Genomic DNA, 15351 nt, shown 5'->3' with positions numbered 1-15351 from the left:
TTACTACCCAATGGGGTTTCTCTGTTTTGCATGTGAAGTTCGATGATTGCATCTAATCGATGGTTGGTACTTGTTATGTTGGATAGTATTTCACTGTAATTTGTGAATTTCTATTGCTTTTGAAGCTCGTCCTTTGGTCATGTTTGTTGAATCCCTTGGTGCTTTGTTTTTACCATCCTAAATGTAGACACCCTATCTTGAATAGGTTGCATATATTACTTGAGCTAATTGGGTTAGGTGATGCATCTGGGCAACTCATCCATTAGATGGGCCATAGATGGTCCCACAGGCCGGAAGATTGAAGATTTGTCCCGTCTAAGGGGTTCTTGATTAAAGACCTGAAGAATCTAACCATCCAAAATTTGAGATTTAAACCACATAATGGTCTCCATTGGCCTAATTGAGTATCTGGATCAGATCAAGGGTCCAATGACAGGTGTGGACCTAAATAATGGTCCAATTGGACTGTGGGGCCCAATGGTCTGTGGGATTTATTATTTTATTAGTTTTTCGTGTTTAGAGTTAGTACTTGTAGAACAAGTTTCTGTTTAGTACTGTTGTCACTTTGTGGCTTACTTTTCAGGTATGAAACAATGACGAAATGACATGGAATTGGTCCCATCTGAAAGCCTATTGAGTTAGAGCAGTCCTTGGAGTAGCACTCTTTCTTTGTTCGAGATCACTAAATGTATGGCAAAGTGGTGTGGCCTATTCATTTTCATACAAATCTCTGGGATACTAACATAGTTATGGTGGTGGAACTCCTTGACCTATTATATAGGTCCACACCTTTTCCTTTCGAGGACTATGAGATGGTTTGTCTTTGACTCCTAAAGGTTCATTTTCTGGCTGAAGCTTATCTCAAGGCCTTTTGCCTATGAGCTTCTGCTCATGATATCTGCATGATGCACATGGAGGAATACAAAATCGGTGGATCACCTCTTTATTGGGTGTGAAGTAGCACGAGAGATTTGGTCTAGCTTCTTTGGCCTATTTGAAGTTATTTGGGTATCCCCAGGATCCTTTTTCAGCATTTTGGAAGGGTGTACTCATGGTCCCTTCAAGCAGCAACGTGGCACTCTGTTGAAGATGTTGCCCCATGCTATAATTTGGGCATTATGGAAAGAAAGAAATAGAAGAAATCGAACATAAAGAATGGTTTTTGTCATCCTTGGTTACCGACATTAAGGTTTTCCTAGCACCTTGGAGGACCTCTTTGGACTCTTGGAGTTTCTTTATCCATGCTCCTTCATAAAAGGATTCTGTCAATGAGCATAGGTGAGAATCTTTAAGCATTTTGAGTTGGTATCCCCCACCCTCGGTAGTTGGAAACTTAATGTTGATGGCTGTTCATTAACCCTGGGGAGTGGTATTAGAGGGGTGAGCGGTTTTGCTCTTTGCTTCTTAATTCCGGTGGAGAAGGGGTAAGTCCAATAGAGTTAAACTTGTGGTGATTAAAGTAACAAGCTAGCAATCGTATTATTTTTCAACTGCTTTTAGGGACTGCTTATTGTTGAAGATGGGAAGGTGTCAATTCCATGGACACTATAGTTTGTAGTGAATGACATGAGGATGCGTTGTCGTTCCTCATCTATTACCTTTATCCATGTCCTGAGAGAAGCCACTGTATTAATAAGAGCTGGCAGCATGTCAGTATCATTTCCTGGAAAGACATTTATTTTACAATTTACAAGTTACAACTTAAATAAGGTTCATGTATCATCATATCCATAAACCAATTTCTTTGCTGAATCATAAGTTATCTCAAGAATTGACATTATATTATTATAATGTCATTCCAATTCATGTATATTTTTCTACTTGATAGGCACAATTATCTTGTATGACCGGGAAATGTCTCTCTTTGCCTTTCTTGCATTACCTAGTAATGTGCTGAATAGTCCAAAAGTCATGATTCCTTAGAGGTAGAAAATTTTCAATCTTCTACCCAATGTTTGAAGTGTCAGTATTGCTACAAGTTTCTTTGGCCGGGGATATAGAAACAATATCAATGTCGCCCATAACTGGAAATGCGGGGAAACATGGGTGAAAATGGTAGAATTTTTCAATGAAGCTTTAGGAGATGCTAAAATACACATTTTTTCATATTTAAGAATAAAAAAATTGCAAAAAGACTACATACATAATGAGTTTACATTTAATGGGGGCCTAAAAGCATGTGTTGTTGTAAGAAATCAGTCCAACCATCCCATCTACCCATCCAACCTTACATCCAAATATCCATCAATATCTCAGAATATTGACAACACAATGTTTTGCCAAAAAATCATTGACAATTGGAAAGGAAACGAAAGACTGTGGTCTCAAGATCGCCCATGTTGCGATGGCAATATATTGCAATATTATGGATATTATTCTTGACAATTTGAACATTGCATACAAGCATACGCCCATAAAAAAAATTAATATTTCGCCAAAAAATCATTGACAACTAGAAAGGAAATGAAAGAGGGTAGTCTTGATATCGCCCATGTTGCGATAGCAATATATCGCAGTATTATTGAAATTATTATCGACAATTTGAACACTGCATATAAGCATATGCCCATAAAAAATTGATTTTTTTTAAAAAAAATTTTAATAAACATATTTTTGGCGATATCGATACATTGGTGATAGTATCGAAATATCACCAATACACTGGCAATACAAGCGATTCCTAGAATTTACACAGTAAAAAATATTGGCAATATATTGACGATACAAGTGACACTTGGAATTTACACAGTCAGAAATATTGGCGATATGTTGACGATACAAGTAACATTTGGAATTTACACAGTTGAAAATATTGGTGATACATTGGTGATACTTAGCGATACATCATTGATACCTGAAATTTCTGATACTACCAGTGTTATTGGTATCGCTGAGCTGGAGATACGGATAATATCGGGGATTCTCCGAACAATGCTTCTACCTAAGTACGCATATTTGTTATGGATGGAAAATAATCAATTCTTGAATAAGGATTAGCAATATGAAAAATACTGTAAGGCTAATTATAACATGCTTATTGATTCACCATATTTGCACTGTCGTGGCAAGAACTAGACAAAATTAAAGCATACAAAAACATTATAGAAGTAATGCAGTTGCCAACTGGTTTTGCATGATTTGGGGCCTTGGACATTCTATTTATTGATTAAATGGCTCACAGTTATTTCATTTGATATTCCTACAGGTTGCAAACACCAGTACATGTGAGCTTTTGAAATCAATCTCAGGCTTGAAGGTGGAACCAGTTGAAAATGTTGCTTCCAAGTTATTTGTCCAGTGCTCTCGGCAAAAGGGGCTAATAAAAATCTACAGACATCTGCTTAATTATCAGAGTACTGCCCATACTCCACTACAAGCACTGCAGGATGCTATTTTCTTCTCTCCATGTTTTTCCTTCATGACACCAAAAATGGAATGGGTTTCATAAGATGTATGGTTTTGCTTGTCAATTTCTCTAATGGATTCACTTTTGCTTGTGAAGTTAAAGCATTAATAGAATCTTTTGAGGAATATGCGTAATGAATCACTCCGGGATACTATTGGAACAATAGTTTCCTCAACAATTTTATTAACACTTGCAATTGGAAACTTAATATAAGTCATCTTCAATACTTGGATGATTGGTAAGGCAGGCTGAATATCATTGGTTGAGTCTTTAAATATATCGTTGTATGTTTTTCATGGGTTGGTAATAAAGGTGTTCCTAGTTCACTTTTGTATTTGGTTAATTTGCTTCTTTTTTTCTTGTCTCTCTCTTTTTTCTTTTCTTTTCTTTTATTTTTCTTTTTTTTTTCTTTTCTTTTTTTTTTTTTTGAAGTAGGTGTTGTCAATAAATTGTGGTTTAATTTATGAGAGGGTTTTCTTGTGATTTGTATGTACTATGAGAGTGTTAGGGTTATTTACGTGAATTTTTTAGATCAACTTGAGAAGATCTTTAGGATATCTCTAGATAAGCTTGAGTAGAAGATTTCTAGAATCTTCTTAGATAGACTTGGGAAGCCTATAATGCTATACTTTTGTCACCATTCTATTCATTCAATATAAGGAAACATTTCCTTTGCTTGAATTTTTCTTTAATGATATGAAAATTGGTCTGCTAATCCAACTTTCTTCTTCATTCTTTATTGATGCAAGCTGATACGGCCCATTTTTCTTCCATGGGGCCTTATGACTGTCTTACATATCGTATTGAGCCAATATGGATACAATATTGTCGTACTAGTCAACGCATTACGGATATTTAAAGCCATGCTCCTATCTCGGGCTACTGGCAAATGGAGTTGCTTCTCATTAGACTAGTATTCAAAGTACCTTTAGTCTAGGGCTGACGGACAATTCAGAGAATACCAGTCCAATCACTTGTTTTTTATGGAGAAAACTAGGTGCTAGAAGTATGATTCAGCGTGTCAATGACAAGCAGAATGGTGTTTGTTGTGTGGTGCTTTCCCAATTATCTTGGTGGAATTCTTGTGGAACTTTGTTGGAAAAAGGTTTGTGAGTTGTGGGTGACCTTCTTAAACAATTCTTTCACTTGCTTGTCGAAGGGTTCCTAACTTGCTTCACTTGTGATCTTGATTGATATGTTCAAGTTTGGATCAGAGTTCTCCACTTAGAAGCTCTAACAAATTGTCAAATATCACCACTTATGTTCATTTATGCACTAATCATGACATTCTCATGTATACATGTGCACTTGATTTCCCAATACTCATGTGATGGGGACATCACGCGCACACACACGCCCCCCTACGCACGTACGCAAGGAGGGCCCCACCATCGATCCGAATCGATGACGACATCCAAGGAGGGCTTCCTAGTTAGAGGACTGTATTTTGGTTCCTTGGAGTGGACCCGATCGTCATGTGAATCCCGCCATGGGTTTTCATGATCGTGGCCTACTATTCCAAACGATCTAGTACTTTGAGTTTTGGTTATTATTGCTATTAGGAACATCATGGACGGTTTAGATTATTTTGATTAGTTGTTATTTGTGGTTACTTCATTTCTAAGTAATAGGTTGCGCACATGGCGCGAGTTTTGGAGTATAGGATTTTATTATAAATAGGCACGCCTTATACTCTTTTTTTTATTGAAGATTGAATAAAATTTCTGCATTTTCCTGCTCCTCTCTGAGTTGTGAAAGCCTAATTGGGTGCGAAACTCCCTTCTTCGAAGGGCAACTACCGTGGTGCGAAGCCACACCCATCTCAATTCACCCCCACCTTCTACCATCCATATTTCTCTTCTCCTACAATCATTTCACCTGCAAATCCATCATTATTTTGCAACCGTTCCTTCTCTACAGCAGAATTCTGGAATCTGGACCTGGAGGAAGGTTGAAACTTCGACGGAGCATCACGCACGGACCGTATGTCGGATCGGGCCGAAGCTTGGAGGGTTTGTAGCCCAACCCTAGTCGACCAGCCCCAAGGAGGGAATTTTTGGGTTCGTGGGCCCCACGCATGTGCAGACAGCCCTCTGCACACGTGCATTAGGCCTAGCCTGTTGTCCACATGCGCGGGCTGTCTTCAGGTTCACTCTTTCCTCCCTTTCACTCCTCTCTTACCTGATTCCCTTAACCCTAACCCTAGATCGTCTTAAATTCTAATTTCTTGTCCCTTTTTTCTAATCCTAGGGTTCCCCGAATTGAAACTTGTGAATCCTTTGGATTTGGAAACTATTTTTGTGCATGTGTGGATGACTTTACTCTCCTTTGAGCATTGTTTGGTCAATAACTTTAATTGATCCAGCCTTAGCATGTGTAGGCCTGGACCCACATAGATTCCCCTTGTTGAATGCTTGACTTTTTTGTGGGATGTGGAATTTTGTGTGATTGTTTCTGAACTAGTATGATCTAAAGTCTGAACTCTTGAATAGCATATTTAAATTTTCATGTCTTGCATCAAATTTGGTATCAGAGCACAAGGTTTTTATAGGGGAATGCATTGCATGTTTAGGATTTAGTTTATTTTTATCCATTATGCATCAAGTCTCATCATATAGAGCTGTTTAGAGGTCTATAATTCCTGATATAAGCTGCTGAAATTTCTGTTATCAGAAAGTTAGCAATTCACATTGCTGAAATTTTCTGTTATCCCTTTATTTTGATAGCTGTATTGCTGAATTTTAGTAGCGTTGTGTAGTTTCCCTCATATAAAGTCTCATAGGATCATCTAGTCCCTTTTAGACACATATAGTCGTATTAGAAGGTCTTTTAGTTGAGTTAGTGGTTGTATGCCTACACGTACAGGTCGTGGCTTTGGCTTACACCCTACACTAAACATGGAGCAATTGCAAAAATCAATGAACAAAATGACCCAGCAGTTTGAGTCTTTGGGTAAGTGCTTGGAACAACGTATTGACCGACACTTGGATCAACCTACTGTGCGTGTTACCCAACTAGAGACCTCCGCCAAGCAAACCCTACTATTGTGGAAGATGCCCAATCTCAGGTAGGTGGTTAGGAGGATAGACCAAAGAATGGAGGTAGCTAAGGAATCGGTTTTAGGTGCACACCCGTACACCCACCCCGTGAGGGACATCAAGACCACTCTGACCCCGATGTGCAACTTCTTAAAGGAGTTAGAGTAGATGCCCCCACGTTTGATGGCCACTTGGACCCTAAAGCGTTTCTAGATTGGTTGGCAGATATGGACCACTATTTTGAGTGGGTATGACATGTCGGACGCTCATCGAGTCCGATTCGCCAAGATGAAGCTTGTGGGCCAAGCAAAGAGGTTTTGGGCTACTATAGAGCGAAAGAAAGAAAGAGCGAGGAAGCTCCCAATAGTCCATTGGGGAGAAATGAAAAAAACTCTTTAAGAGAAATACCTCCCGTTTTTTTATCACTTGAGGTTGGTTGAGGAATGGCAGTCCCTTCGACGGGGTTCCATGAGTGTTGCTGAATACATTGAGAAGTTCGAATAGTACTTGACTTGTTGTGAAGTTGATGTGGACCCCATACTCACCCTTGCTCAATTTAAGACGGACCTTCGTTATGATATTAGGAGAGAGTTGCTTGCCAAGGACATAGACACTCTTGAACAGATGTATCAAATAGTGTTGGAAGTCGAGTAATACCTCAAAGTATTTGTGGGAAGGCGGTTCGAGTTTTGCGATTCTAGCGCTATGGTCAACCCTTCTGGAGCCAAGCCTAGCACTGGATACCAAAACAAACCTTCTAATAGTTCTCAGTCCAGGCCCAAGGATGACAAGGGTTAAGAGGTTATCGGGTCTAACTCACGTAGAAGTGGAGCAACTAGGTATTTTAAGTGTCAGGGATTTGGTCACTTTGCCCACCAGTGCAGCACTAAAGAGAGCACCAAGGTGCTCTTTATTGATGGGTAAGTAGAAGTAGTGCCCCCGGAAAGTAACGGTGAAGAGGAAGAATATGAGCCAGCAGAAACCCCTAGTGATGAGGAAGAGGGAGCGCAAGAGTCTGCAACACTGGCAATTGTTGCGTTGCGCCTTTTCCTAAGCAAAGAATACCAACGATTGGCGCCGCAACACGATCTTCTATACCTATGCAAAGTGTGGGGATAAGAGTTGCGAGATAATCGTGGATGGTGGTAGTTGTGCCAATGTGGCATCAATTGGTATGGTGAGCCATTTAGGCTTGAAGCTCGAAGCCCATCCTCAACGCTATAGAGTGTCTTGGGTTGATAAGACTTCCATTCCAGTCTCGCACCGTTGTCTTGTTCCTATTCAGTTTGGATCATATAAAGACACTCTGGTGCGATGTTGTTCCCATGGATGTTACCATATTTGGTTGTTCAAATGTGTGTACATTCTGGTTTGAGGGCAAGAAGGTCAATCTAAATCCACTTCCACCCAAGAACACAACTGGAAACGAGTCCACCACACAGACTGGTGTGAGCGGCTCAAAAGAATTGAAGGAATCGAAGTCCAAGTCTAAGGCTCTCCATATTCTAAATGCCAAGGACTTTTAGTGAGAGACTGAGGCGGACTCGATAGCATACGCCCTAGTGGCTAGGGAAAGTGCACACCAGAGGCTAGTGTAGAGTTAGCCACTGAGGCTATTCCGGTAGTGGATGAGTTTCGTAACGTCTTTCCTGCGGATCTACTGGATGAGCTTTATACAACACGCCATTAATTTAGCCCCTGGAGCGACTCTACCAAACCTCTCTCATTACAGAATGAACCCAAAGGAGCATATGGAGTTGAAGAGATAGATTGATGAGCTCCTAGAAAAGGGTTTCATTTGAGAGAGCATGAGCCCATGTGCCGTGCCCGCCCTTCTTACACCTAAAAAGGATGGCACGTGGAGGATGTCTGTTGATAATAGGGTCATCAACAAAATCACAATCAAGTATCGGTTTCCCGTACCGCATCTTGATGACATGTTGGATATGAGGGCCAATGCTACTATCTTCTTGAAAATTGACCTCAAAAGTGGTTATCACCAAATCCGTGTACACCCTAATGATGAGTGGAAGACGGCCTTTAAGACGAAGGATAGGCTATACGAGTGACTAGTTATGCCTTTTGGGCTGACTAACGCCCCAAGCACTTTCATGCGTGTGATGACCCAAGTGTTGAGGCCCTTCATGGGGAAGTTCCTGGTTGTATACTTTGATAATATCTTGATTTATATCATGACCAAGGAACAACACTTCAACCATTTGAGGCAGGTTTGTGGAATCCTTAGAGCTGAGAAATTGTATGCCAACCTAAAGAAGTGTGTGTTTTTGTCTGATAGTGTTATCTTCTTAGGTTTTGTTGTGTCAACTGAGGGCATATCGGCGGATCCTAAGAAGGTCAAGGCCATCGTCAATTGGCCTGAACCCCGCAATATTCACAAGGTGCGCAGCTTTTACGGCTTAGCCACCTTATATAGGCAGTTCATTCGAGGCTTTAGTTCCATTATGGCTCCCATCACGGATTGTATAAAAAATGGAGAGTTTTAATGGACAAAGGCAGCCTCAAAGGCCTTCAAGGAGATAAAAGTCAGGATGACCGAAGCTCTAGTCACGCGACTTCCAGATTTTTTGAAAGTTTTTGAAGTCGCATGTGACGCGTCAGGAGTCGGCATAGGAGGAATACTTAGTCAGGAAGGACACCCTATCGCCTTTTTTAGTGAGAAACTGAATGAGGCGAAATAAAAATATTCCACCTATGACAAAGAGTTCTATGCGGTAGTGCAATCACTACACCACTGGCGTCATTACCTATTGCCACAAGAATTCTTCTTGTTCTCAGATCATGAGGCTTTGAGATATCTGAACTTTCAGAAGAAATTAAACCCTAGGCACGCCAAGTGGGTGCAATTCCTTCAAGAGTACACTTTTGTGCTTAAGCACAAGCCCGGTGTAGAGAATAAGTCTGCCAACACATTGAGTCGTCGAGTCGCGTTACTCAATTCCATGAGCGTTGAAGTCACGGGCCTCGAGCGCATTAAAGAAGATTATTCTGAGTATCCAGATTTTGGAGTTGTGTACGCATCGTTGTTAGAGAGTCCGTCAGGAGCTAGCAGTAAGTACTTGATTTTAGACGGATATTTGTTCAGGAGTGACCGTTTGTGCATACCTCGCACCTCCCTCCGCGATTTTCTTGTCTGGGAGTTACATTTAGAAGGGGTCGCGGGTCATTTCGGTCGAGACAAGACCATTGCCCTAATGGAGGATAGGTTTCATTGGCTAAGCCTCAAGCGAGACGTGCCCAAAATTATAGGGCAATGTCGTACTTGTCAACTGGCAAAGTGGAAAAAGCAAAATACAGGATTGTACACACCTTTGCCAGTTCCATTCATCCCTTGGCCAAGACATCAGTATGGATTTCGTGCTTGCACTCCCTAAGACTATTTGGAAACGCGACTCTATATTTGTTGTTGTGGACCGTTTTTCTAAAATGATCATTCCTTATTCTAAGACCTCCGACGCATCTCATGTTGCCAAGTTGTTCTTTAGTAAGGTCGTCAAACTGCATGGGTTACCAAAAATCATAATGTATGACCGTGACGTGCGATTCATGAATTACTTTTGGAAGACACTATGACACATGATGAATACTAAGCTCCAATTTTCTTCTGTCTACCACCCTTAGACTGATGGTCAGACTGAGGTGGTCAATAGGAGCCTAGGGAGTTTGTTCAGATGTTTAGTGGGGAAGCACACCAAGACATGGGACACCGTACTACCTATAGCCGAATTTCGTTTAATAGTTCTGTCAATAGGTCCACAGGTCTAAGTCTTTTTGAAGTCGTTACTGGTTATAAGCCTAGGAAGCCTATTGATCTTGTCCCTATGTCACTGTCCTATAGGCCATCAGAGTCTGCAGAGTCCTTTGCGCATCACATTCATTCATTGCATCAAGAAATCAGGCGAAAGATCACTACTAGTAATGAACATTTCGAATTTTCTGCAGACCAGCATAAACGTTTCAAGGACTTCAATGTAGGGGATTCTGTGATGGTCTGCATTAGGCCTGAGCGGTACCCTCAAGGGGTTGTTCGTAAATTACACGCGCGTAGCCTTGGACCATTTAAAATTATAAAACGAAATGGTCTCAATGCGTATGTGGTAGATCTTCGACCTTCCATGGGAATTAGTTCCACATTCAATGTGGAGGATCTAGTTGCTTTTCAGGAGACCACTGATACATTGTCTGGCCTTTCGCCCAACCATCCCGATTCCCCAGACCTGTCCCCTGATCCATGGCCTCTTCCCGACACTTCTTCCTAACCTCTTCCTCCCATACCTACCCTTCCCACACTCAGAGAGGAAATGAAGGATATTCTGGACCATCAGATAGTATCAACGTCTGACGGCGAGTTTCAAAAGTTCTTGGTTAAATGGAAGTCACGCCCAGCTTCAGACAGTACGTGGCTCACTGAGAAGGAGCTTCAGAGACTTGATCCTTACATCTTGGAGCGGTTCAGGAGTTTTGTTTCGCCAGTGGCGAAATCTTTGCAGCCGGGGAGAGTTGATGGGGACATCATGTGCACACGCACCCCCCTACACACGTACGCAAGGAGGAGGGCCCCACCATCGATCTGGATCAATGACGACGTCCAAGGAGGGCCTCTTAGTTAGAGGACTGCGTTTTGGTTCCTTGGAGTAGACTCGATCATCATGTGAATCCCACCGTGGGTTCTCATGATCGTGGCCCACTATTCCAAACGATCTAGTACTTTGAGTTTTGGTTATTATTGTTATTAGGAACGTTATGGACGGTTTAGTTTACTTTGATTAGTTGTTATTTGAGGTTATTTCGTCTCTAAGTAATAGGTTGCGCATATGGCGCGAGTTTTGGAGTATAGGATTTTATTATAAATAGGCATGCCTTGTAGTCTTTTTCTTATTGAAGATTGAATAAAATTTCTGCATTTTCCTGCTCTTCTCTGAGTTGTGAAAGCCTAATTGGGTGCGAAACTCTCTCTTCTTTGAAGGGCTACTACCGTGGTGCGAAGCCACACTCATCCCGATTCGCCCCCACCTTCTACCATCCATATTTTTCTTCTCCTACAATCATTCCACCTGCAAATCCATTATTATTTTGCAGTCATTCCTTCTATACAGCAGAATTCTGGAATCTGGCCCTGCAGGAGGGCTGAAACTTCGACGGAGCACCACGCACGGACCGTACGTCGGATCGGGCCGAAACTTGGAGGGTTTGTAGCCCAACCGTAGCCGACCAGCCCCAAGGAGGGGGTTTTTGGGTTCATAGGCCCCACGCACATGCGGACAGCCCTCTGTGCACGTGCGTCAGGCTTGGCCTACTATCCGCATGCGGGGCTGTCTTTGGGTTCACTCTTTCCTCTCTTTCACTCTTCTCTTACCTGATTCCCTTAACCCTAACCCTAAATCGTCTTAAATTCCAATTTCTTACCCCTTTTTTCTAACCCTAGGATTCCTCGAATTGAAACTCGTGAATCCCTTGGATTGGGGAACTATTTCTATGCATGTGTGGATGACTTTACTCTCCTTTGAGCATTGTTTGGTCTATAACTTTAATTGATCCAGCCCTAACATCTGTAGGCCTGGACCTGCATAGATTCCTCTTGTTGAATGCTTGACTTTTTTGTGGGATGTGGAATTTTGTATGATTGTTTCTGAACTAGTATGATCTAAAACCTGAACTCTTGCATAGCATATTTAAATTTTCATGTCCTGCATCATCATGCTTCATCGTCCTGTTATCATGTAATTTTTTGTCTTTTGCCTATTTGTATGTTAAACCATCATAATCATTTTCCGACAGCAGTCTTATGTATGAGATCTTCAGCAAAACATGGTTTCCATATGAATCACTGTATTAATGTTTACTCCTTTGAATTCAGTTATCAGGTCACCTTCCACTAGAAGTCGCCATTTTTGTGTAGATATTTGTGATCAGTAATATTATTTGGGATTTCTAATAGTTTAATATTCCTTTTCTGCAGAAGATGTATTCAACCTTCACAACTTTCCTAATCTAGCAGGATTAAAGTATAAGAATGTAAGACGCGGATTTCAAGAGGTGAGGATCTCCTCAAGACAAACATTTCTTGTAAGTCATCTATATTCTTTCATCAAAACAATCACTCTTCTAACTTGTTTTTCATTACAGGCAGTGGTTTGTGGTATTTATAGATGTGGTAAGGTATACTTCCATCCAAATGATGACGAAGTACTAGAGCAAACGGACAAGGTATGAAGGATTGAGATATCTGGCCATGAAATATGTATCTTCCATAGTTCTATAAAGTAGACATTAGTATGGTACCATGAGACCAACAACGTAGAAGAGGAATGTTTTGGAACTCATAATGTAATCCTCCATTGCTGATGTTCATTTGTCGATGTTTGAGTAATACAGAAACATTAGAATTTTAGGAATGACTAACACATCATCTCAAGATGGCATGGTCAGAGGGACATGGAAAATGACAAATTGTCAGTTTGACTGGTAGTGGAAATGGACAAGGCAGTCTGTCAAAGTATTGAAATAGCTCAGTACCATCCAAGCATCCAAATCATGTGCACTACTGTACTGCCTTGAGATCCCCAAATTTGGAAACCTAAGAACAAAGTGGTGTATTTGCAACTTGAAAACAATTGTGCTAGCCGAATCCTTTCATGCCCCATATCGAATCCAATGAGCAGCCCCACCCAAACTTGCTGAGCAAGAAGGAACCCTCTCTCCTGGTTTGGTGTCTCTAACACAAAGTGCCAAATAGAAAATGATAGAACATAAAACTTAATTTCAGTTTTACAAGCATATTCATACAGACTCATTACCAGATCTGATACACCTACATGATTCTTAATACACCTAGCCATGAGTTTGAAATTTGAAATTCAAATTTCGAGGCCCATTCGTAGAACCTTGGTAGGAGAGGCATGCACGCACGCTATTCAGATTCCATGGCACATAGAAGAGATAGCACCATTCACTATGTGTATGCACACAAGTAAAGAGAACTTAGTTGATAAGGTCCATTTGCTAGATATGATACTTAATCCCCAAAAGAAGCAAATTAGAGGATACCTAAAGTACCATCAGATTCTCTACCCACTAAACATTCCCAAACCTCCCTATGTAAATAGGACCAAAAATAGTCCAGCACAAATTTACACATTCATACATTATATGAGATCCTCTATAGATTCATAGCCATAAAATGAAAGATAAAGTTAACAAAACCCATAAGCAAGTAGGCATAAAAAATTCAACACTGAGTATTTGAGAGGTCTCATCCATTGGCCCTGATAAATGAAGTTGGCGTCATAAAAAGTCCATAATAACTATCACTTCATGATAATGTTGTGGCATAGTTATTACTCTGATGCTAACTTCCCAAACGGCGTTCTTCTATTGAGTTTCTCTTTTTCAATCTGATTGCCTTGCTGTTTCAGTTACTCATGTACTCCAACTGCTTTATGTGAGGTTCAAATGTCCATAATACCAGCCACACAAGTTTCTAGAGACTTCCAACATCCCAATAGATTAAAAAACCAATACCCCTTGCTGTTTTCTTTTTTACTAGTGTCCCCTAGTTGCTGTCCTAGCTGTTTTGATTTCTGTTGCACCCCACTCACATATTCCAACTATGTTATTCAAGGTTAAAATGTCTGACTAGCAAGTATTTCCAAAGAATTCCAACATCCCAGTACATCATTAAGACTATAATCTATGTAACAAGGACAGTTCTTTATTCTTTTGTTTGTTGTGTCATAGATGTGTGCACATTGGATGCATTTCAGATACAGTGGCACAGCACAGGTCACAGGAAAAATCTCAATCTATTTTTGTTGTCTTTTGGTATAATTTATATACTATATGTTTGCTATCAATATATTTTCTATCCAGATCAGTGTTTTAAATAGTGTATGCTTTGTATCGTAAAGTGCAGGTGTTTTAAATAGTGTATGCTATGTATCGTAAAGTGTAGGTGTTTTAAATAGTGTATGCTATGTATCGTAAAGTGTAGACTCTGCACTACATCGTCATCGTCGTCGTCGTCTTCATCATCTGAGACTTGCCCTAATTAATTGAGGTCGGCTACATGAATCCTGTTCTGCCATCCCACTCAATCAAGGGCCATACCTTCAGTTAGACCATAGGTCATCCGGTCTTTTCTTACTAGCTCCATCAACATCGTTTGGGCCTTCCCCTTGCCCTTCTATAGCCTTCAACTTGTACCAACTCGGTCCTTCTAACTGGCACAGTTCTTGGTCTCCGTTGCACATGACAAAATTATCTTAATTCTACTTTCCCACATCTTATTACCTGTTGGTGCTAAGCTTCCACTCTATGCAGCGCATAATAGTAGCGCAAATCGCATGTAGTATACACTGTACACTACATCCTACATAGCATACACTATGAGCTATGTTGCACTCTACGTAGTGTACGCTACACTCTACGTAACCTACACTACACGCTTCATAGCTTACGGTACATGCTATTTTTCACTAAAACAGTAAAATAATTGAATAATTTGTTACATTATGCTGTTTTTCACTAAAAGCTAGTCAGTGTTTTAAATGATTTTAGTGAAATAATATGAGCAACAGTATTAAATCAGTTCCATTGCTATTTTTATCTTTATATTTTACTCTTTGCCTTATAATTTTAATTAGAAATATAGAAGTTATGCTAAATGGTATGCAACTTACTCCTCATACTTCAAAGGGTGAACGCTACATTACATGGTATATGCTATTTAAGACACTGATCCAGATATGTTTCCTATATTATGTGCTTTCAAAACTAATATTTTTGTAATGATGTATTTTATCATGTAATTGTGTGGATGTATCAAGTTTCTATCTGTAAAACAACCAAAATATATACCAAGCACTCACAGCATCACTTAAACAGTGGTGC

At 40.4% G+C, this 15351-nt stretch overlaps 1 protein-coding gene across 10 annotated transcripts in view; it reads left to right on the top strand.

Annotated features, from left to right (window-relative positions):
- Positions 1-15351, top strand: part of LOC131233525 (putative ion channel POLLUX-like 2) — a 99465-nt gene that overhangs the window by 70079 nt on the left and 14035 nt on the right. For all 10 annotated transcript variants that reach the window (XM_058230271.1, XM_058230272.1, XM_058230280.1 and 7 more), the window contains 3 exons: positions 3206-3353; positions 12422-12498; positions 12589-12669. In XM_058230271.1, the coding sequence (XP_058086254.1) occupies positions 3206-3353; positions 12422-12498; positions 12589-12669 (306 nt within the window). The remainder of the gene's footprint in view (positions 1-3205; positions 3354-12421; positions 12499-12588; positions 12670-15351) is intronic.

This window comes from Magnolia sinica, chromosome 18 (assembly GCF_029962835.1).
Source record: "Magnolia sinica isolate HGM2019 chromosome 18, MsV1, whole genome shotgun sequence".
Taxonomy (NCBI): Eukaryota; Viridiplantae; Streptophyta; class Magnoliopsida; order Magnoliales; family Magnoliaceae; genus Magnolia; species Magnolia sinica.
Note: the sequence above shows the minus strand (reverse complement) of the source record. Positions and strands in the feature narration are given on the sequence as shown.